Source organism: Triturus cristatus, chromosome 1_1, assembly GCF_964204655.1.
Source record: "Triturus cristatus chromosome 1_1, aTriCri1.1, whole genome shotgun sequence".
NCBI lineage: Eukaryota > Metazoa > Chordata > Amphibia > Caudata > Salamandridae > Triturus > Triturus cristatus.
Window position 1 is genome coordinate 397,526,281 of NC_140579.1, and position 24,595 is coordinate 397,550,875.

Sequence of the window (24,595 nt, forward strand, 5' to 3'; positions counted from 1 at the left end):
ACCCCCAGTTTCTTACCAGATTTTCTCTGGTTCCGTGACTGCCCAGAGGCTCACCTATCACACATACACCTGTGCTGGGGGCTGACGGGTGCATACATGCGCAGCCCAAAAGTACATCATAAAGGTGTAGGTGACGCCTCACAGCTCATGGCATCAGGGACCACCAAACCATCACCAGGGATGACGGCCCGTCAACAGATATTAACAAGCATTGGCATAGCCAATAGGTCTCGCCTTTGGGACCTTTTTAAGTTTTTAGCCATGCAACAGTTGATGTTATTGCACCAAGGAAATTGTGCTGCATAACTAAATACTTCTAAGGTCCCAAAAGCGAGACCTATTGGCTATGCCAATGCTTGTTTTGACTTTGGGGACAGAGGCAGGCAAAGTGCCCAGAGTGTCAGGCCAATGTTTGATTCCCCAAAGCTGAGGGTTATTACCCAGAACAAGCACCTCAGTTTTAGTGCCGTTTAGCTTCAGGGCATCACTTGTCATCCACGAGGAGACATTACTGCGGCCAGGTCTAAAGCCAGACTGTGAGGGGTGCAGCACATGATGAGTTGTAACGAAGGAAGAGAGTTAAATATTAATGTGCCGTTCCGTCCCCAGGAGCATGTCCTTGCTCCCTTTCCACAAGTCCTTGAATCTCATGCTGACCACTTCTCCGTTATAAACCTTCATGTAGTGGCCTGCGATGAACTGCAGCTTTGTGGAACAGAAGTGCTGAGTCAAGTTTTGTGTTGCAGTTAATGCCAGAACCACAGCTGAGTGCACCCTCCTCTCACCATTTGCTGGCTGGAGTGCAGTGATGGGGCTCATCAGCCAGGCTTGTATATACGTGTGTGGTGTTACTATAGTGCGAGCCTAGCCGAAGGGCAGCAGAGTGCTGCACATGGTCACAGGCAAGCCTAAAGTGTACAAGTCCTAGGATAGGAGGCTGAGGGGTGAATGGGTCATGAAGCGTGCTCCGTGATGGAGCGCTCTTTAAAGAAGCGAGTCTTTAACTCTTTCCAAAACTGGGGAAGTTCTGACTTGATGCTGAGATGTCATTCTAGATCCTAAATGAATGGATGGCTTACACCAATTTCACAAAGATGCCCTCTCTGAGTTCTTATTAACTGTTGCAGAGAACCCAAGATGCCACACGTTGGTATCAGCAGTTCTTTCAGTCTTTCAGGGGCGGCTCTAGGCTCATGGTGGCCCTGTGCAGGGAGCGCAGCTAGGGGGCCCCGGAAGAGGGGGTCCGGGCGGGGCGGAGCTCAGGAAGGTGTTTTAATAAAACGTCCAGAAAAGGCGTTAGATGACCAGTAACATGGTAACAGGAAAACGACGTTTACTTTTTGAGTGCTCATCACTTGGATACTTTGTTTTAGAATCTGGGTCTCTGGAGGGACCCCTTTCAACAAGAAAAACACGTTGCGCGTCCGTAAGAGAGTTCGGCCACAAAGTAGGATCCCTCCAATCACATAAATCATATTCAGAACACGGTCATTAATCTTCATGATGAATAATGTTTCTCTGCCACTGACCCGTACAACAGCCCTGCCGCGCTTCAACTCCCTCCCCCTCCCTCACCACAGAGCCCGTCTTTTATTTAACTTTCAGCCCGGCTGCGCTTCAATTCCCTCCCCTTCCTCACCACAGAGCGCGTCTTTTATTTAACTATCAGCCCATGTCACAGTGAGGAGCTACAGAATACCGATGGACAGACCTTACTAATGGCTCAGTGTATTTGTGCTGCCAAGAAGCACCTTGTTGTAATGGCTTTCTTTTCCTGTAATTACATCTTGTCTATGTTCTTCACTCTGATGATGCTTAGTGTTCTGGAATGTCAGGACTAAGCCAGCTGTGGAATGTGTGTGAGCAGTGAGATCATTATCTTACTGACAGTTGGGTGGATGAGTTGTTTATACCTACTACTGAAAATAAACCTGAGACACCCTACTTCAAGCCTCAGCATCTTTCTTCTTCAAAGAGGTTTACTTTTCAACACTGGCGACGACTGGGATCTCAACTCAACTCCAACTTTCATCTCATTTCTGGCGAACTACAATATTTCATCTCTTCTCATCAAAGAAGACCTTTTACATCAAGTAAGAACGTTCCTTACTTAATAAATTTCGCTTAGAGACATTTTTTTTAATTATTCCTGTCAACTACTGCTTACAACGCTCTGCTCGGCATTTGCGCAATCTCTAAAACTCTTCCTAATATCTCTACTAGCATTCAATGACCTTACTTCCCTGAGATAACGAGATAGCTGTGATAGTTTGTACTAAGAGTGCACTAATCACGCACTTTTCTCATTAACGGTAATTTGGGAAATAATCAAATTACTCACGCTAGCCCTCGCGCTTCTTCACGCGCTCTGGTCGTTATCAACTGCGCGTTCTCCTGCCTGCAGAAGCCATGACGCCTTGAAGTTCTGGATATCCCTCGTCACAGGTTGGAATGCATGGGGGCTGAAACGCATGAAGGGCGTACACTAATTTCAGAACTTCTCCTGGATTGGTGGATAAGAGGCTGTATCCTGATTGGCTGCTGTGTATTTTAACGTAATCTGATTCGCTCGAAAGCTTGCTGGATGCTACAACAATGGGTTGCTAAGCAAACATCGTCATAAACAGTTGAGGAGTTTTTTTTAAGAGAGAGTCTTCGCCGTCTTTGATAACTTTACTACTGAACACATGTTACGTGAACAAACGTGGAAGCTCCTTTCAGTGTTTATATTCATTTTTGCGCTGACACGCACAGCACTCTCTTTGCAACCGCCAGCGTGTCAATTGCCTTTATCTAATAGCGCTGACACGCACAGCTTAACGCCCTGATTTAAAGTCTTCCTTTTCAATAGCTGGTGTGTCAATGGTTCTGATCCTAAAAGCGCTGACACGCACAGCTTAATACCGAACAGCGCTGACACGCACAGCTAATTTGTTTGTCTTTTAGCGTGTCAATCATCTTTATTTTTACAGCGCTGACACGCACAGCCTAACGGCGTTACTCTAGTGTGTCAATCGTCTTGATCCTAACAGCGCTGACACGCACAGCTTAACGCCGAACAGCGCTGACACGCACAGCTAATCTTCTTGCCTTTTGGCGTGTCAGTCATCTTTATTGTTAACAGTGCTGGCACGCTCAGCTCAACGGAATTGCTCTCAGCCTTCTTCTTAACATTTAGTGTGCCAATCATCCTCAACTCAACAGCGCTGACACGCACAGCTCTTTGCTACCAGACACTTGGTTATTGGATCAGTTTTTTTTGCACATCTTTATCTCCTCTTAACATGCAAAACGTCACTGCAGCCCCATTTTTTCTACAATCCCCAGGTGACCCTCCCATTAAATGGTCCAAGTGGAAGAAGGTTTTCGAGCGCTACGCTCGTGTCTGTGGTACTTCTTTAAGTGTGGAGAGGAAGACAGCTTTATTGATGCATTGTCTGGGGTCTGAGGGACAGGATGTCTTTGACCATTTACCGGATGTCCCTAGCAGTTCCAGTTCGGGTCTCAATGAGTATGAGCAGTGTATTTATAAACTTGATGCTCACTACTTGCCAAAAGTTAGCACCATCTTGGAAAGATACCATTTTGGCAAACGTATGCAAAAGGATGAGGAAAATATAGAGAATTATATAACGGAACTTAGACGCTTAGCTTCTAGTTGTAAGTTTGACGCACTAATGGATGAAAGAATACGTGACCAGTTTATGCTTGGTTGTGTATCTGAGAAAGTACGTGACGAACTCTGGATGAAAGATGAACCTTCTTTGGATGAAGTTCTAGTAGTCGCTAAGAGAATAGAACACTCTTTACAATGTGTAACGGTGATAAAAAAAGATCTTAATAAAGATGTGTCGCTGATTAATACAAATTCGGCGTCTAGGAAAGAAGCGGACAAGGGTGACTCTCACGTAAAGATCCGTGTTAAAGATATGAGTGCAAATAAATCTAGTGAGAATTCTAACAGAGGTGGGAAGTGTTACAGATGCAATAGCACTTCACATTGGGCAAATGATAAGTCATGTCCTGCACTAAATGTTACATGTTCTCATTGTAAGAAGAAGGGTCACTTTGTAAGTGCCTGCAGGTTCAAAAATTTAAAGAAAAAAGTTAGTGAAGTCTCTGATGGCAGGACATCAGATCAACATGATTTTGAGTGTGGACAAATTGTGGTCCAGGTTGGGGCTGAGGGGCCTCTTGATTTCATCTTGGTGGAGGGTCACAGAACCAAGGTTTTGTTTGATTCAGGAGCCAAAATTACTATCATTTCTAGCAGATTCTTTGAGGATAATTTGTGCAAAAAAGTTAAACTATTGAAGCCAGACATTCGTCCAACTGCATATGGAGGTGATCCCATTGAGTTAAGGGGTTACTTTAATGGTCTAATTGAATACGGGGAACGTTTTGCTAGTGGGAAGGTTTATGTTTCAAAGAAAGGTGATAGCATTATTAGCTGGTGGCACCAAAAAGATCTTGGTGTCATGTTAGACCCGAACAGCAATCCTCCTATCATTTTGAGAGAAAAAAAAAGTGTTGAGTCGGTGGTGGATGGTTCTTCACTACAGGCTCTTTTGATAAGCCAATATCCACTGGTTTTTGGTGACAAGCTAGGTTGCCTTAAGGGTTACTGTCATAAGATTAAACTTTTTCCTGGCTCAGTTCCTGTTTCCTGTAAAGTCAGAAATGTTCCGTTCACTGTCAAGGAAGACATGCTTAAGGAGTTAAATAAACTGAAGTCCCAGGGCATAATTGAGGAGGTGGAGGGTACATCTTGGCTTGCTCCGGTGGTGGCCGCAAGGAAACCTGACAACTCTTTGAGGCTCTGTGTGGACCTCAGACAACTCAATAAATGCGTTCAGGTAGATAAATATCCCTTACCTAACATTTCTGAGCTGTTGAGCATGGTAGGTGGGGCAAAGGTATTTAGTACAATTGACCTAACATCGGCGTACCATCAAATCTTACTTGATGAGTCCTCCAGAGATCTTACTGCCTTTATTACTCCGTTTGGGACATTTAGATTTATTAGACTTCCATTTGGCCTGGTTTCTGCTGCCTCAGTTTTTCAACGGGTCATGGAGAAGGTCTTAATTAACATCCCTGGAATTTGTGTGTACCAAGATGACATTTTGGTATATGGATCTACGGTTGCTGAACATGAAAGAAGGGTTAGGCAAGTGCTGGACAAGCTTACCTCTCACAATTTGACTGTAAAGAAGGAAAAGTGTAAGTTTGGTCTCGACAAAATTGACTATTTGGGACACACTATTAGTGCGGAAGGTGTAGTTCCAAAAGCTGACCTTGTGAATACCATTAGAAATCTTGTGGTTCCTTCTTCCAAGGAGGAACTCATGAGATTTTTAGGTATGGCTGAATACTATAATAAATTCATAAAGAATTTTGCTGAGGTCACGTTCAATATGAGAAATTTGTTAAAGAGAGGAGAGAAGTTTAGTTGGAATAGTTTGTGTGACAAGGAATTTAATGACATAAAAATGAAATTACAGAATGCTCCAAATTTAAGGAATTTTGACCCCAGTAAGAGCTCTATTATATCTACTGATGCAAGTCTGAAAGGTATTGGTGCAGTCCTGTATCAAGGGGGTGTTCTGCCAGAAAATACCATCATGTTTATATCTAGGTGTTTGAAAGGAGCTGAATGTCGCTATTCTGTAATTGAACGTGAAGCCCTTGCGGTACACTGGGCCATTAAGAAATTAAAAAAGTTTTTGTGGGGGACCTCATTTGTTGTAAGAACTGATCACAAGCCCCTTTGTGAAGTACTAACTAAAAAAGGGATTGACTCGATATCTCCCAGAATTTCAAAATGGGTGGTTGGATTACAGGGGTTTATCTTCATTGTTAAACATGTTCCGGGGTCAGAAAATGTTGTTGCGGATACTCTTTCTAGGTTAGTTCCTGACGAACAACAAGACAAACTGGATCAGGATTCAGATCCATCTTTTAGTCTTCCACAGGACTTTGTCTGTGGAGTAGATTATAAGGTTATTTCTCGTGAGAGGTGGTTGGATGCTTGTAAGTGTGACAACACTATTCAAGAAGTCTCCAAATTAATCTGTGAGGGTTGGAACCATAAAGATCAAGGCAGTGACTCCGTGAGAGATTTTTGGTTGGTAAAAGACCAACTTTCAAGTTGTGAGGGTTTGTTGTTGAGAGGTCACAAATTAGTACCCCCTGTGTCTTTAAGGAAAGAGGTTTTGGATTTGGCACATGAGGCACACTTAGGAATTTCTAAAACTAAGGAGAGGGTGCGTTCTAGCTATTGGTGGCCGGGTTTAGACACACAGATTGAACATTTAGTCAGGGAATGTGTTCAATGTGCTCTTAGTGAAAAGGTTTCGAAAACTAGGACACAGCCCATGGAAAAAAGAGTTCGTCCGTGTGGCCCCTGGAAGGATATTGCTCTTGATATTTTAGGGCCTATTCATGGGGATGGTTCTGACACGTTTGTTATAGTGGTCATGGATTTGTTTTCAAGGTAGCCAGAAGTGATTTTTGTGAAGAATATTAATTCTGCTACGGTTATTCGATGTCTAAAAGATATTATTGCCAAGGAAGGGATTCCTGAGACTTTGCTTACAGACAATGGGGTACAACTTGTTTCGAGTGAGATGGAGAGTTTTCTTGGTGATTGTGGCATTGTTCACAAGAAATGTTCTTTGTATCACCCAGAATCCAATGGAACAGTAGAAAGGTTCAACAGGGTTTTGAAGGAAACGGTGTCTTTAGCAAAGTCCAATGGTCTTAATTGGCAGGAGGAGGTTTTGAAAAGAGTGTCTGTGTATCGGTTTACCCCACATACCACTACAGGGAAGTCTCCTTTTCTTTTATTTCGTGGAAGGGACCCTGTTACTTTTTTAGATCCACCATGGGTAAATAAATTTCTGACTAGCAGATCTCGTGAGGTGGATTCTACATCATGGCAAGAACAGGAAGATTTGAAATGTTCTAAGAGTAAAAAAAACTATGATGTTCGTCATGCTGTTAAGTCAACGAAGGTTAAGGTGGGTGATTGGGTTCGGATCAAGAGACCTGGTTTTGCTGTGTCTGGATCTAAGTTCACCAAACCGGTAAAAGTTGTCAAAGTGTTTAAGAATGCTGTTAGAACTAGTGATCACAGGGTTTGGAATCTAGGTCGTGTTGCTCTATGCAATACTGATGTGTCATCAAGCTTTCCTCACTCTGCCATGGAAGGGGAAGGTGCTCCGGAGGTTAATATAAGGCCAAGGAGGAATACTTGTTTTCCCTCCCATTTAAAGGACTATGTTATGTAATTAATGTCACATGATGTTAATGTGTTTTGTTTGTGTTTTGTTTAGGGGTAAAGGAGGGAGATATGTTGTAATGGCTTTCTTTTCCTGTAATTACATCTTGTCTATGTTCTTCACTCTGATGATGCTTAGTGTTCTGGAATGTCAGGACTAAGCCAGCTGTGGAATGTGTGTGAGCAGTGAGATCATTATCTTACTGACAGTTGGGTGGATGAGTTGTTTATACCTACTACTGAAAATAAACCTGAGACACCCTACTTCAAGCCTCAGCATCTTTCTTCTTCAAAGAGGTTTACTTTTCAACACACCTGCATATTGACATTCCTAAGGAAAAGTCCTGCTTGTTGTCTGGGTCCCACAGATCATACCGTCCGTTATTTTCCGATCCATAAGACTGGTGTTTTTTTATGTCCTGTTTACTTTAGGACAGCCCACGCCATTTTTAATACGATTCTAAGCGTGAATGGACCTCTCAGCCACATCAATAAAACGGGGAAGTTTTTCATTAAAAAAAAAAATCAGCACGCACCCGCTTCTTGAGCACCTCACTTCATGTTAACAATGCTTCTTTATTTTGTAGCAGTTTGTCAAAGCGCCACACCTCCCTCAGAGTGCACACTGCCCCTGCTGCAGTACTCCGTCTCACTCCTTCGTTCCCCGCTTCTGCGCTTCATGGTTTGGACAGCAGGATTCTAACAATGCATGTTTATGTTAGCAAACCGCACTAAAATAAGCAGGCATTGATCGCACTGTGCTGTCTAAAACATGAAGTGCGGTATACTTCAACACCACACTTCATGTTTTGGGCACCGTGGTGCTAACAATGCTTGTTTAGCCTAGTCCTCTTCACTGCTTTCAATGCGTAGGTATGGACAACATTAGTGAAGGTAAAATAATACATTTTTTTTAGTGTTTCCGCATTTAGGCAACTTTGACCCCTTACAAACGAAGAGTGAGAGAAATATTACAATCGGCAACTGCACAACCTCCATAGAAAGGTGGAGCCGTCTCATTCGATTAAAATGAAATTGCCATTCGAATCGATAGTTTAATTTGCATGACTAGAGTTTTGATGGTAGCACTTAATTTGCCAGAGTTTTGGATGCTGTTTAAATTAACACAAATTGCTGCATTATCTTGCCAGGTTTTTCTAAACGCTCCCGTCTTCGACAGTTGCATCTATTTAAGATAGTGTGCACAGTAGAGTACCCCGTCTCCCAAACCATAAAAAGGTAGTTTATTACTTACAAAAATAATAAATGTAAAGGGGCTTGGTTTGAGGTTCATACAAAATCCTTCAGTAAACGCTTGACTCTTCCAGCACCTCGGGCTGGAGACCAGAGACCACACTCTGACAGAGTGCCCCGTCTACCAACCCATAAGAAATGCCGTATTTTCCTAACAAAAACAACACAGGTTGTATTGGAGGTTTTTAGCAAAGCCTTCAGTCAAGGCTTGAATCCTTCAGCACCTGGGGTTCCAGTCCAGATCAGAGGCCAACACAGTAAGCGCCGGGGCTATTTTCTTCCATCATGGAGCCTCCTAGAGGATAATATGGTGAAGCATGAGGTCAAAAGTAAACTTTCACCCAAAGCAGCGGCCCAAAGAAACAATTCCAGCTCTTAAAAGGAATATTGCTGTTGCTCAACAAAAGACAGGTTCTGAAAAGAGACCGGAGATGGAACGCCCACCCCCAGTTTCTTACCAGATTTTTTTCTGGTTCCGTGACTGCCCCGAGGCTCACCTATCACACATACACCTGTGCTGGGGGCTGACGGGTGCATACATGCGCAGCCCAAAAGTACATCATAAAGGTGTAGGTGACGCCTCACAGCTCATGGCATCAGGGACCACCAAACCATCACCAGGGATGACGGCCCGTCAACAGATATTAACAAGCATTGGCATAGCCAATAGGTCTCGCCTTTGGGACCTTTTTAAGTTTTTAGCCATGCAACAGTTGATGTTATTGCACCAAGGAAATTGTGCTGCATAACTAAATACTTCTAAGGTCCCAAAAGCGAGACCTATTGGCTATGCCAATGCTTGTTTTGACTTTGGGGACAGAGGCAGGCAAAGTGCCCAGAGTGTCAGGCCAATGTTTGATTCCCCAAAGCTGAGGGTTATTACCCAGAACAAGCACCTCAGTTTTAGTGCCGTTTAGCTTCAGGGCATCACTTGTCATCCACGAGGAGACATTACTGCGGCCAGGTCTAAAGCCAGACTGTGAGGGGGTGCAGCACATGATGAGTTGTAACGAAGGAAGAGAGTTAAATATTAATGTGCCGTTCCGTCCCCAGGAGCATGTCCTTGCTCCCTTTCCACAAGTCCTTGAATCTCATGCTGACCACTTCTCCGTTATAAACCTTCATGTAGTGGCCTGCGATGAACTGCAGCTTTGTGGAACAGAAGTGCTGAGTCAAGTTTTGTGTTGCAGTTAATGCCAGAACCACAGCTGAGTGCACCCTCCTCTCACCATTTGCTGGCTGGAGTGCAGTGATGGGGCTCATCAGCCAGGCTTGTATATACGTGTGTGGTGTTACTATAGTGCGAGCCTAGCCGAAGGGCAGCAGAGTGCTGCACATGGTCACAGGCAAGCCTAAAGTGTACAAGTCCTAGGATAGGAGGCTGAGGGGTGAATGGGTCATGAAGCGTGCTCCGTGATGGAGCGCTCTTTAAAGAAGCGAGTCTTTAACTCTTTCCAAAACTGGGGAAGTTCTGACTTGATGCTGAGATGTCATTCTAGATCCTAAATGAATGGATGGCTTACACCAATTTCACAAAGATGCCCTCTCTGAGTTCTTATTAACTGTTGCAGAGAACCCAAGATGCCACACGTTGGTATCAGCAGTTCTTTCAGTCTTTCAGGGGCGGCTCTAGGCTCATGGTGGCCCTGTGCAGGGAGCGCAGCTAGGGGGCCCCGGAAGAGGGGGTCCGGGCGGGGCGGAGCTCAGGAAGGTGTTTTAATAAAACGTCCAGAAAAGGCGTTAGATGACCAGTAACATGGTAACAGGAAAACGACGTTTACTTTTTGAGTGCTCATCACTTGGATACTTTGTTTTAGAATCTGGGTCTCTGGAGGGACCCCTTTCAACAAGAAAAACACGTTGCGCGTCCGTAAGAGTTCGGCCACAAAGTAGGATCCCTCCAATCACATAAATCATATTCAGAACACGGGTCTGTAACATGGTCTTGCTCTTTGGCTTCCTTTTCAATACCAGCATCATCCGTCTGTAAACTCTGAACCTCCTTCAGAATGCCAGATGTTGATGGACCGAGGAATGATGTTTCAGTTTCTCTGTCTGAGGGTCTTTTGTAATAATCCTCATCCTGAGTTGGTAATTGCTGCATGTTTGTATCAATTTCAGAGTCACCTTGTTCATTTTCATTGGTCTGCTCATGAGTATCATTCTGCTCATGGATATCATCATTTTTTTGTTCTTCTTTATGGTCGTCCACGCCTGTTTTACCTAGTGCATCAGCAGTACTCTGGCCAGAGGATTCTCCATCTTTAGGTTTCCCTTGGGTGATAAAGTTCAGGATTGCTCCTTCCTGTGACACTACGAAAGCCTGCTGAGCCACCTTTCTCTTTCGTTTCGAATAACCAGATTTGTGTACTCGAATTCTCTTCATTTTGCTTGCAATGCAGCGGGCGAGGCTAGCAGTGGGTAGGGAAAAAAAGAAGACAATCAGCAGTGGCGGCTGCTGAAAGATTTTGATGTCATTTTTATTTTCTTGCAAAAACAACAGTTGATGGACAGAATGCAGAACAATGTCATACATTCACCCCAGTACAGAGATCTGGGCCTAAATCCATCGTTTTTTTGCTCACCACACCACCCCAGTTCAGACATGGCCATATGCAAATAAGCCTTGACCCTGTGCCTCATGGGAACAGTCCAGCCCGAACTGCCAAGCCATGTCTTCCCTGGACTACACAATGAAGGACCAGCATACCTTAATGAACGAGTGAATTTCCACCAACCTACCAGGAAAATATGTTCCAGAACCATCTCCCTAGCAGCCACCCAATGCAGCCGCTGATAAAACAGTGGAGGTCGCTACTTCTCCCACCTGGCAGTGAAGACCTGAAAACCCTCCCCTGCACCTCAGAGCCTCACCATCGCTCCAGCAGTTCAGGAAGGACCACAAGACCTCGCTGTTCAACCAACAAGCAGCATGATCCAGCAGCATGAATCCCACACCGCCTCGAGACCCTTATGTGTGAAGCAGCTGAGCTTTACAAACCCTGACTGATTGATAGTAATTATCCTTCCCACTACATGTATGACACATTATGAGGACTAGCCACATATGGAAGGTTTTTTTGAAGAGTGTTCTAAAACTATAGGGTAGATCATGTGACTTGGCATACAAGGTCTGTTTTATCAGTCCACTGAGAACAGAAGAGCCTGGAGAATAGTTCATGATCTATTTGGGAAGTGACCTTAGCAGGAAGAGAGTAAGCTACCTTGAAATCATGGCACACAGAGACCTGTCTCAGTACGTCACTAACTGATCCTGAAGACAGCCTACAGGTAACCAAAGACTCGTCCACTTTACCACATTGTCAAAAGACAAAATACAATATATTTAATTAAGGTTTCTTGTATAGTGCCATATTCCAGCAACCAGTTCTGCTTGCTTTACAGAGCACCTATTAAACAAGGATTAATTACAGTGAGTCCTAAGGCTATGAAAAGGCACTAGAGGTTCACTGAAGCAAAATTAATGTGCAAGGAACATCCAGTCAGGAGACAACTTTCAAGCAGACGTACGAATCACTAGCACAGCGTACCAACGACCCCATGGGCCGTGGCATAAGCAAGGAAAATGGCCCCTTTGGTTGCTGCTCAGGAAGTAAAATATAGCAATTATCAGGGTTCAATGGGCCCCTGAGGGTTTTGGGTCTCAGTACCACTGTACTTGCTGAACCAATGGTAACTATGCCCCTAGTATGGACAGAGAAGGCTGCTTCACCAATTGCAAACTGAGGACTAGTTAAACTAGTGTTCGAGGCATATGAGCTGCAGATCACACACTGAGGATAAGATCGCCATCTGGTGTTGGGCTCGGATGATTGCAGGTTGTTGTTGTCTTCGGAAGAAGCCTTTGGTCACGAGGATGGTGACTCCTCCCCTGGACAACAGTGCGCATGGGCATCCACTCCATCGTCAGATTGTTTTTTTCCGCCATTGGGTTCGGATGAACTTTTTTCCGCTCCAGCAGAAAACTTCTAGCAATCAATTTAACTCCTTGATCTTCATTCCATCGACGTCGACATCAACTCGGACCGGTTCCGCAAGCGGCTGATGGACAGGACACCCTTCAAGAAATGCCCACAGTGTGGAGCGAAGTTCCCCCACAGTGACCACCACGAGGTTTGTAACCTCTGCCTGTCGCCGGAACACAACGAGTCCACCTGTCCAGCTTGTTCCGCTTTCCGTTCGAAGAAGACCCTCCGGGACCGAAGAGCTCGACGCCATATTATGGCCAAACCAGCTCCAGAACCGGAAGACATCTTTGCTCAAGATGTTCCCGAAGACGACACCGAAGACCTCGAGATCGTGTCCGAGGCCGACGATTCCGATGACCTCATCACTCCAGGGCAGCGTGTGAGTACCACCCCCCCTGCCCCTGCCCCATCCAAAAAACCATTGGTCAAGACTCCGCCAGCTGGGCCCAGTCGCGACCGGAAATCCTCTTCAGAAGCCCCGCCCTCGGGCCCGGCTCCGAAGACATCTAAGCCTGTAGGTGGCTCGGGCTCGAGCAAACCTCACCTGATTGTGCCTTTAACACCCAAAAAACCACTGTCGGCACCGAAACAGGCTCCAAGACCGAAATCTCCTTCGGCACAGAAACGTTCCTCGGCACCGAAGTCTCCACCGGCACCGAAACGTTCTTCGACATCGATGCCTAAAAGTCCCTCGGCATCGAAGCATACATCGGCACCGAAGCATACATCGGCACCGAAAACTCAGTCGGCTCCGAAAAATCCATCGGACCCAACACATCCTTCGGCACCGAAAACATTATCGGCACCGAAAACATTATCGGCACCGAAAACTACGCCCACACTGAAAAAAGCTCAGACAGACCCGAAGCGGACATCGCAGCCCCCACCTTCGGAGCCAGATGAACTTTTTCGACCAGATCCTACTCAAAAGCGGATCTACATCAATCCTGACACTGGACATGTGACTGCCATCCCATATAAAAAGCGGAAGCTGGACATTACACCTCCCCCAGCTCCCATACGGAAAAAGGACTGTGCCACTTCACCACTTCGTCCTTCCTCTCCTGTATTACCTTCTAACCCGTCCCCCCCTCCTCCTCCTGATTCTCCTTTACCTTTACCTTTACCATCTCCCTGTCATTCACCCCCTCCACAGGATGATGATGATGACTTAGGGGGAGGGGCGGACCCTGATTTCTTTAATTATCCTGTTGAAACAACCGACCCGTTTACTTTGCCAGACACAGCACCGGTAGATGACTGGTCTTACCCAATACCTGACATGCCTGTCCCCACTACCTACCCCTCCAAGCCCTCCCCTCCTGATGACCACCTAGGGTTTGGCCAACTGATAAACAGGGCAGCAACATTCCATGGTGTCACTATGCACACAGACCCCCTTGAGGAGGATTTTCTCCTCGATACCTTTGAACAGTCACAGAAAACAGTTCATATACTTCCCATGATTAAAGGGGTTATAAAGCATGCCACTGACGTCTTTAAAGACCCTGTTCGAGCGAGGGTTCTCAACCCCCGCATCGAAAAAAAGTACCGACCAGCCCCGCAGGACCCTGCATACATTAAAGCCCAGCTCCCTTTAGACTCCTTGGTCGTATCAAATGCCAGGAAGCGCGTTAACTCACAGACTACTGGAGAAACGCCCCCCCCAGACAAGGAGTCTAAGCTTTTAGAGGCCTCAGGAAAACGAGTCGCCGCACAGGCGGCGAACCACTGGCGTATTGCCAATACCCAAGCCCTGTTAGCCCGGTATGACAGGGCACATTATGACCAACTTGAGGACCTCATCCAACATCTGCCTGAACCCTTTAAGTCCCAGGCCACTGACCTCATTCAAGAAGGCAAATTAATATCTAATGCCTCCATTAAATGCGCCTTAGATGCGGCAGACACTGCTTCTAGGGCGGTCAATACTAGCGTCTAAATCAGACGTCATGCCTGGCTCCGTATTTCCGGTTTTAAACCGGAGGTTCAAACCGCAATCCTAGCTCAACCTTTTAACCAGGAGCAGCTATTCGGCCCTGCAGTGGATACTGCATTAGAAAAAATGAAAAAGGATAATGAAACTGCCAAGTCTATGGGAGCACTGCAGTCTCCTCAAAACCGGGGTTCATTTCGTCGCTCCTTTTATAGAGGAGGCTCCAAAAACACATCAACTGAGACCACGTCCACCTTTAAAAATTCTGGACAAACATCCCCTAACAGAGGTTATTTCAGGGGAGGTTATAGGGGAAACAATAACAAAGGTCGAGGGCGGGGCAACAACAACAACACCCGCACCTCACCAGCCACCAAACAGTGACTTGCCACCACTCCCCCCAGACCATTCCACTCCTGTCGGGGGGCGACTCCATCAATTCCTACCTGTCTGGACTTCCATCACCACAGACAGATGGGTAAGACAAATTATCCAGTCTGGCTACTGCCTCGAACTCATACAATCCCCCCCAAACATACCACCCAAACAACGTCCAATGTCCTTACATCATCTCTCTCTCCTCAAACAAGAAGTTCAATCCCTGTTACAAAAACATGCGATAGAACCAGTTCCCCTTCAACATCAGGGAAAAGGGGTATATTCTCTATACTTCCTCATTCCCAAAAAGGACAAAACACTAAGGCCCATACTGGATCTCAGACTACTAAACCAGTATATACATTCGGATCATTTTCATATGACCACTCTCCAACAAGTCCTCCCACTGTTACAACAGGGAGACTTCCTTGCCACATTAGACCTCAAGGACGCATACTTTCACATCCCTATGCATCCCGCTCACAGAAAATATCTACGATTTGTGGTAGATGGGCAACACTATCAATTTACAGTTCTCCCATTCGGAGTAACAACGGCACCCAGAGTGTTCACCAAGTGCCTAGCAGTCGTGGCAGCGCATCTCAGAAGACAACAGATCCATGTCTTCCCCTATCTGGACGATTGGCTCATAAAAGCCAACACATACCAAAAATGCGTACTCCACACTCATCGCACAATTCAAACTCTCCACGATTTGGGATTCACTATCAACTACCCCAAATCCCACCTACAACCCTCCCACTTACATCAGTATCTAGGAGCAACCATAGATACCTCCAAAGCCATTGCTTATCCCAGCACCGCCAGGATAGCCAGTATACAAAATCTCATCTCTCAATTTCAAACTCATCCATCTTTTCCAGCAAGAGTATTCATGCAGCTCCTAGGCATGATGGCGTCATGCATCTCCATAGTCCCACACGCACGACTTCAAATGCGTCCCTTACAGGAATGTTTAGCACAACAGTGGAACCAAGCTCACGGACAACTTACCGATCTGGTGTTGGTGGACAGTCGCTCACTTCGCTCACTGAAATGGTGGAACACCATCAACCTGTCCAAAGGGCGACCGTTCTTAGAGCCTCTTCCACAAGTTGTGCTAACTACAGACGCATCTCTCACAGGGTGGGGAGCCCACCTCCTTCACCATACCACTCAGGGCAGATGGACCAGTCAACAAAAACTGCTCCACATCAACCACCTGGAACTCTTAGCAGTGTTCTTAGCACTAAAATCCTTTCAAGTTCACCTCAAGAACAAAACTGTCCTCATACGCACAGACAACATGACGACAATGTATTATATACAGAAACAGGGAGGGACACACTCTCTCCAACTGTCCCAACTGGCACAGCAAATCTGGAGATGGGCAATTCCCCAAAACATCTACCTGTTAGCAGAACATCTCCCAGGGATCCACAATCAAGTGGCCGACCTCCTAAGTCGCCACACACAGCAAATCCACGAATGGGAACTACACCCCAAGGTTCTACTCCCCTTCTTCCAAAAGTGGGGACAACCGGACATAGACCTGTTCGCCACTCCCGAAAACACAAAATGCCCAACCTTCGCCGCCAGGTTTCCACACCCACAGTCGAAGGGCAATGCCCTATGGATGAACTGGTCAGGCAGATTTGCGTACGCCTTTCCGCCTCTCCCACTAGTTCCATTTGTGGTACGCAAACTGAAACAACAGTCACTAACACTAATACTAGTGGCTCCCACTTGGGCACGTCAACCGTGGTTCACCACACTTCTGGAACTATCTTTAGTTCCACATCAAAGGCTACGCCTCTCCCCGGATCTATTAACCCAGAACCATGGAGAAATCAGACACCCAGATCCTCAAACACTGAACCTAGCGATCTGGCTCCTGAGGTCTTAGAGTTCGGTTACCTCAATCTCCCTCCAGACTGTATGAATATCATAAAGGAAGCCAGACGCCCTACTACTAGAGCGTGTTATGCCGCGAAATGGAAACGATTTGCCATCTACTGCGCTAATAATGACATACATCCATTGGATGCTTCCATCCAAAACATCATTTGCTATCTACTACACTTGCAAAGATGCAATCTAGCGTATTCCTCTATACGTTTACACCTAGCAGCCTTGGCAGCCTACTTGCAAAATAGGCAACACCTGTCCCTTTTTAAGGTACCAGCCATCAAAGCGTTTATGGAAGGTCTCAAAAGAATTCTTCCCCCAAGATTGCCACCTGCACCAGTGTGGAATCTCAATGTGGTTCTAACAAGACTCATGGGTCCCCCATTTGAACCTATGCACAAATGTGAGTTGCAATTCCTAACATGGAAGGTAGCTTTCCTTATCGCAATCACTTCCCTGCGCAGAGTAAGTGAAATACAAGCCCTTACACTAGAGGAACCTTTCTTACAACTACACCGTAACAAAGTGGTTCTTAGGACAAACCCTAAATTTCTTCCAAAAGTGATTTCCCCTTTCCACCTTAACCAATCAGTAGAGCTACCAGTCTTTTTCCCAAACCCAGACTCCGTAGCTGAAAGGGCCCTACATACCTTAGATGTCAAAAGAGCCTTGCTTTATTACATCGACAGGACAAAACCCTTTCGAAAGACAAAACAACTCTTTGTTGCTTTCGCACCACCACACAAAGGCAACCCGATCTCCAAATCAGGCATAGCCCGGTGGATAGTTAAATGCATCCAAATATGCTACCTCAAGGCTAAACGTACACTTACAGTTCCCCCTAGGGCGCACTCCACGCGTAAAATAGGGGCTTCTATGGCCTTCTTAGGTAACATTCCCTTAGAAGACATTTGCAAGGCAGCCACGTGGTCTACCACGCATACCTTCACTAAACACTATTGTGTTGACGTGCAAGCCAAACAACAGGCCTCCGTGGGCCAGGCTGTCCTAAAAACTTTATTTCAAGCTGCTGCAACGGATACAGGCGACCACCGCTAAGGGGAAGCACTGCTGTATAATCTATCCTCAGTGTGTGATCTGCAGCTCATATGCCTCGAACGGAATATGCTACTTACCAGTATGCATCTGTTCTTGGCATGTAGAGCTGCAGAGTCACACACGCCCTCCCGCCTCCCCGGGACCTGTATCTGTTCCAGCATCCGTCTTACTTAGACATTACACATGGACATCCTTTCTTTCATTTCTATACACTCCATCTTTTCCCATCATGGCGAAAAACAATCTGACGATGGAGTGGATGCCCATGCGCACTGTTGTCCAGGGGAGGAGTCCCCATCCTCGTGACCAAAGGCTTCTTCCGAAGACAACATCAACCTGCAATCATCCGAGCCCAACACCAGATGGCGATCTTATCCTCAGTGTGTGACTCTGCAGCTCTACATGCCAAGAACAGATGCATACTGGTAAGTAGCATATTCCTTTCTCTGCTAGTCACATAACAAGCACTGGAATGTAATTAAAGAAATGATCAAGAAGCCAGTCTCCTACCAAGGTCTCTGCAAAAGGGCATTAGATTGAGTTAACATGGGTAGGCACTGCCATCCTATTCCAGGCGTCCATCCATAGGTGCTTGCATTTCATGTCTGCCTCAACACCATATAAGCAGACATATCCAAATGCCAAGTACATTCGAACACTCGATGTTTTAAAAGATTTGTGCAGGCAGATCCACTCATTAGATCACAAGTATCAGCTTCATACTCTGTTTTCATGATTGTTGATAAGTAATTGGAATCATTTTAATGAATCCTTAACATTACGTCTAACACCTCGTACCCTGCTCTCCTCTTCTCCCCAATACGACCGTGCCTCCCAAGTTACACCTCCAAAAGTCACCATGCCTCCCCTCAGCCACAAGTAAACACCGCCCCTGCACTCCTGACTCACATTTCCCTCAACATACAGCGCCGATCCGTACCACTCCCTACCCCTGGCGCACAGTGACCACCTCTCAGATCCGCGCCCTCTCAGAGATGAATCGTGAGAGAGAGGCTCTCTCTCACGATTCATCATGCCCTCCCTTCCCATGACCACCAGAATAACTCCAGCTCGCCACCTCACATGGCTTACCTCCACCCAGACCCAAAGCACACACCATCTACAATAACATCCTCACCCAACCTTCCCCACGCCCCCGGCTCCTCACCCCCACGGGCTGGGATACATTCCTATGCCTGATCTGCCCTCCTCCCCAGGGCTCCCCACACCCTCGTCCAATGGCTCACCTTCCCTCGGGTTCACTCTGCAGTGGCACACGCTGACCTCCTCACTCCCCCTCCCCATGCCCTGACCCTCGGGCTGCTCACCTCGCAGCTGGCACCAAAGGTTGCACACTGGCATGCTATCCTCTGCAAGGCGGCCTTTCTTGCCCAGGGTCTCTAGGCGCGCCGGTGCATGGCCTCAGCCGGTCTCGGTGCTGCTCGCTGCACGCCGGGCACGGGTGCTGCCACCCCTCCTGCCGCCAGTGATGCATGGTGCTTCTGTAACCCCTTCGCTGCAGGACTCGCGGGCACTGCGCATGCGTGCGCATGTGAGCCTCCGGAGGTGCCAGATCTGGACTATTAAAACAAGCTCGATTCTCCTGGAAAAAAAGTTCTTAATAAGCACAAGACCTACCAGAAGAGCCCGAAACAAGGCCGACCCCACACAAAGACGAGACTGGGTTAGAAAGGAAAAGAGTATAAGAACAACCATTCAGCGTGCATCACATTAGATTTAGCACGCCTCAGTCGTTCATGCGCCAAATCCCTGCCAGGGGCCGCCACGAATATGTATTGTATCCGATTCCTCGTGGTGGCCCCTGGGGTTTGGTGGCCCTGTGCAGGTGCACAGCTTGCACATGCCTAAGGCCGCCCCGGAGTCTTTTTTCTCCCCCTTTGTGTTTGGGGATTTGGAATCTTTCACTTCAACCTCTTGTGGGCGAAGGCACGTGATGGAGTTCATCTGATGTGTAGGGTCTCCTTTTCAGCTAGGTCTTCCCTAAAATCATATGCTTTGTCCCTGCAGTTGTAAGACTGAGCAAGTCATCCTCTGAACACTAGGCACAAAGTGTCTGGTGTGTTGAGTCGCAGTGTTTTTCCAGTTGACTAGTTTGGTGGTGCAGCACCAGAGACCCCAGAGTGGGGCCGGCCAGAATCCCCGCTTCCTTTTAATTCTGTCTGCATCCATGATGATGGGGCGCAGTAAAAGGGAGAGGAAAAGCAGTGTCACTTCAAAGGGGTCAGGGTTGCCGCCCCTGTACTGAATTATTCCACAAATACCCCCAACCACCGCTCTTTGTATTATAAATACGTTATGTGCAATTTAAAATCCACCCCTACTGTTCCCGTTGTAGCGATTCAAGAGGACACAAACCCTAACCCACACTAGGCGACATGCTTCATCTGCGGGTCACTCCTCGTCTGGGCATAGCCAAGGCTCTTTGCCCTGCCAGAGTAGTTCTGATGTTTTTATTGCGCATGTATATACATTGTTTTAAATTTCTAATATGTAGGGTCAGGCTGTTGAAACACTGTTGTGGTAGTTAGTGTGACTTTGCTTTTTTTCAGCCCACACACTTTCCAAGGTAAAAATCGATTCTAGCTAGGATTGCTTTCGGCATTGCTATATTTGATCTATGGCGACATGTTTCTAGCTATATAGCTGCCTGTTTAGTTGGAAGCATTGGTCATGACTATATCCTCCCTTTACTAACTACTTCTCTTGGAAGAGGGTTAACTAAAGGAAGAGGTTCCCAGCACCTGCTAATTGTGCTCTTCACTGTCTGCTACATTGGAATGTCCCACGTGCAGTTGAGGCGGATGGATCCCTCAGTAGGAGTGAGTCTTGTGTCCATTCTCCTGGCACCATTGGACCCAAATACACAAATAATGGCCCTAAGCCGCAGAGTTAGCACCAGTCACTTTGTGTGTTTATAGAAGTTGTGCTGAGATCCAACCGAGCTCTTGAGTGAAGGCAGGTAAGTGAATGAATATGTTGTCGTGCACTCAACATTTTTGCTGAGGCAACATTTTCGTCATAACAGATAGCCAATCCAAGTGACGCATCTCATGTCTTGTGTAACTTCCTCCATTGCAGCTTCTCTCAAAAGGGGCGTTCGGCTACCTCCTTCCCATCGTGTCCTTCGTCATCGCTTGGTTGGAAACCTGGTTCCTTGATTTCAAAGTCTTATCTCAAGAAGCCGAGGAGGAGAGATGTGAGTTGGCTGCTTGGGCTGGGAGTGCTGTGTGTTTTGTTTCCTGGATTCATGCCATCCTTGCCGATAAGTATGGGCCAGTATAACTGAAGCTAGCTGGCCCAACTAACATGACACTACTGCCATTGGTGAGACATGACACTACTGCCATTGGGGAGGCATGACACTACTGCCTTTGGGGGAGATGGGGAGACAAGATCTTGCTGCCATTGGGGAAGATAAGGAGACATGACATTGCTGCCATTGGGGAGACGAGGAGACATGGCATTGCTGCCATTGGGGAGACGAGACGGGGAGACATGACATTGCTGCCATTGGGGAGATGGGGAGACATGACAAGACTGCCATGGGGGGGCAATGGGGTGACCTACACTACTGCCATTGGGGAGACATGACACTACTGCCATTGGGAAGATGGGGAGACATGATACTACTGCCATTGGGGAGATAAGATATTGCTGCCATTGGGGAGACAAGGAGAAATGACTTTGCTGCCATTGGGGAGACATGACACAACTGCCATGGGGGGGGGGGGGTGACATACACTACTGCCATTGGGGAGACATGACACTACTGCCATTGGGGAGACATGACACTACTGCCATTGGGAAGATGGGGAAGCCTTAACACTACTGCCATTGGGGAGGCATGACACTGCTGACAATGGGGAGATGGGGAGACAAGATCTTGCTGCCATTGGGGAAGATAAGGAGACATGACATTGCTGCCATTGGGGAGACGAGGAGACATGGCATTGCTGCCATTGGGGAGACGAGACGGGGAGACATGACATTGCTGCCATTGGGGAGACGAGGAGACATGACACGACTGCCATGGGGGGGATGGGGTGACATACACTACTGCCATTGGGGAGACATGACACCACTGCCATTGGGGAGATGGGGAGGCATGACACCACTGCCATTGGGGAGGCATGACACCACTGCCATTGGGGAGATGGGGAGGCATGACACCACTGCCATTGGGGAGGCATGGCACCACTGCCATTGGGGAGGCATGACACCACTGCCATTGGGGAGGCAAGACACCACTGCCATTGGGGAGATGGGGGGCCATGACACCACTGCCATTGGGGAGATGGGGGGGCATGACACCACTGCCATTGGGGAGATGGGGGGGCATGACACTGCTGCCATTGGGGAGGCAAGACACTGCTGCCTTTGGGAAAGATGGGGTGACATGCCACTACTGCCATTGGGGAGGCATGACACTACTGCCATTGGGGAGGCAAGACACTACTGCCATTGGGGAGGCAAGACAATTCTGCCATCGGGGAGGCATGACACTGCTGACAATGGGGAGACAAGATATTGCTGCCATTGGGGAGACGAGGAGACATGACACAACTGCCATGGGGGGGATGGGGTGACATACACTACTGCCATTGGGGAAACATGACACTACTGCCATTGGGGAGATGGGGAGGCATGACACCACTGCCATTGGGGAGGCATGACACCACTGCCATTGGGGAGGCATGCCACTGCTGCCTTTGGGAAAGAAAGGGGTGACATGCCACTATTGCCATTGGGGAGGCATGACACTACTGTCATTGGGGAGGCATGACACTACTGCCATTGGGGAGATGGGGAGGCATGACACCACTGCCATTGGGGAGGCATGACACCACTGCCATTGGGGAGGCATGGCACCACTGCCATTGGGGAGGCATGACACCACTGCCATTGGGGAGATGGGGGGGCATGACACTACTGCCATTGGGGAGATGGGGAGGCATGACACCACTGCCATTGGGGAGGCATGACACCACTGCCATTGGGGAGATGGGGGGGGGGGCATGACACTGCTGCCATTGGGGAGGCATGACACTGCTGCCTTTGGGAAAGATGGGCTGACATGCCACTACTGCCATTGGGGAGGCATGACACTACTGCCATTGGGGAGGCATGACACTGCTGACAATGGGGAGATGGGGAGACCAGATATTGCTGCCATTGGGGAGACGAGGAGACATGACATGTCTGCCATGGGGGGGGGATGGGGTGACATACACTACTGCCATTGGGGAGGCATGACACTACTGCCATTGGGGAGCTTGGGAGGCATGACACCACTGCCATTGGGGAGGCATGACACCACTGCCATTGGGGAGGCATGACACCACTGCCATTGGGGAGGCATGACACCACTTCCATTGGGGAGACATGACACCACTGCCATTGGGGAGGCATGACAGCACTGCCATTGGGGAGGCATGACACTGCTGCCTTTGGGAAAGATGGGGTGACATGCCACTACTGCCATTGGGGAGGCATGACACTACTGCCATTGGGGAGACATGACACTGCTGCCTTTGGGAAAGATGGGGTGACATGCCACTACTGCCATTGGGAGGCATGCCACTACTGCCATTGGGGAGATGGGGAGGCATGCCACTACTGCCATTGGGGAGATGGGGAGGCATGCCACTACTGCCATTGGGGAGATGGGAGGCATGACACTACTGCCATTGGGGAGGCATGACACCACTTCCATTGGGGAGGCATGACACCACTGCCATTGGGGAGGCATGACACCACTGCCATTGGGAAAGATGGGGTGACATGCCACTACTGCCATTGGGGAGGCATGACACTGCTGCCGTTGGGGAGGCATTACACTGCTGACAATGGCGACATGGGGAGACAAAATACTGCTGCCTTTGGGGAGACGAGGAGACATGACACATGACACGACTGCAATTGGGGGTGGGGGGTGACATACACTACTGCCATTGGGGAGACATAACACTACTGCCATTGGGGAGATGGGGAGGCTTGACACCACTGCGATTGGGGAGGCATGACACCACTGCCATTGGGGAGGCATGACACTGCTGCCATTGGGAAAGATGGGGTGACATGCCACTACTGCCATTGGGGAGGCATGACATTACTGCCATTGGGGAGACATGACACTGCTGCCTTCGGGAAATATGGCTGACATGCCACTACTGCCATTGGGAGGCATGACACTACTGCCATTGGGGAGGCATGACACTGCTGACAATGGGGAGATGGGTTAGACAAGATATTGCTGCCATTGGGGAGACGAGGAGACATGACATGTCTGCCATGGGGGGGGGGATGGGGTGACATACACTACTGCCATTGGGGAGGCATGACACTACTGCCATTGGGGAGCTTGGGAGGCATGACACCACTGCCATTGGGGAGGCATGACACCACTGCCATTGGGGAGGCATGACACCACTGCCATTGGGGAGGCATGACACCACTGCCATTGGGGAGGCATGACACCACTTCCATTGGGGAGACATGACACCACTGCCATTGGGGAGGCATGACACTACTTCCATTGGGGAGACATGACACTGCTGCCTTTGGGAAAGATGGGGTGACATGCCACTACTGCCATTGGGGAGGCATGACACTACTTCCATTGGGGAGACATGACACTGCTGCCTTTGGGAAAGATGGGGTGACATGCCACCACTGCCATTGGGGAGGCATGACACCACTGCCATTGGGGAGGCATGACACCACTGCCATTGGGGAGGCATGACACCACTGCCATTGGGGAGGCATGAC

The 24,595-nt window shown here is 47.9% G+C and overlaps 1 protein-coding gene across 10 annotated transcripts in view; it reads left to right on the forward strand.

Moving 5' to 3' along the window:
* The window catches only part of LOC146870300 (stAR-related lipid transfer protein 3-like), a 545,134-nt gene that overhangs the window by 476,828 nt on the left and 43,711 nt on the right, over positions 1–24,595 (forward strand). For all 10 annotated transcript variants that reach the window (XM_085636658.1, XM_085636662.1, XM_085636648.1 and 7 more), the window contains one exon: positions 20,906–21,023. In XM_085636658.1, the coding sequence (XP_085492784.1) occupies positions 20,906–21,023 (118 nt within the window). The remainder of the gene's footprint in view (positions 1–20,905; positions 21,024–24,595) is intronic.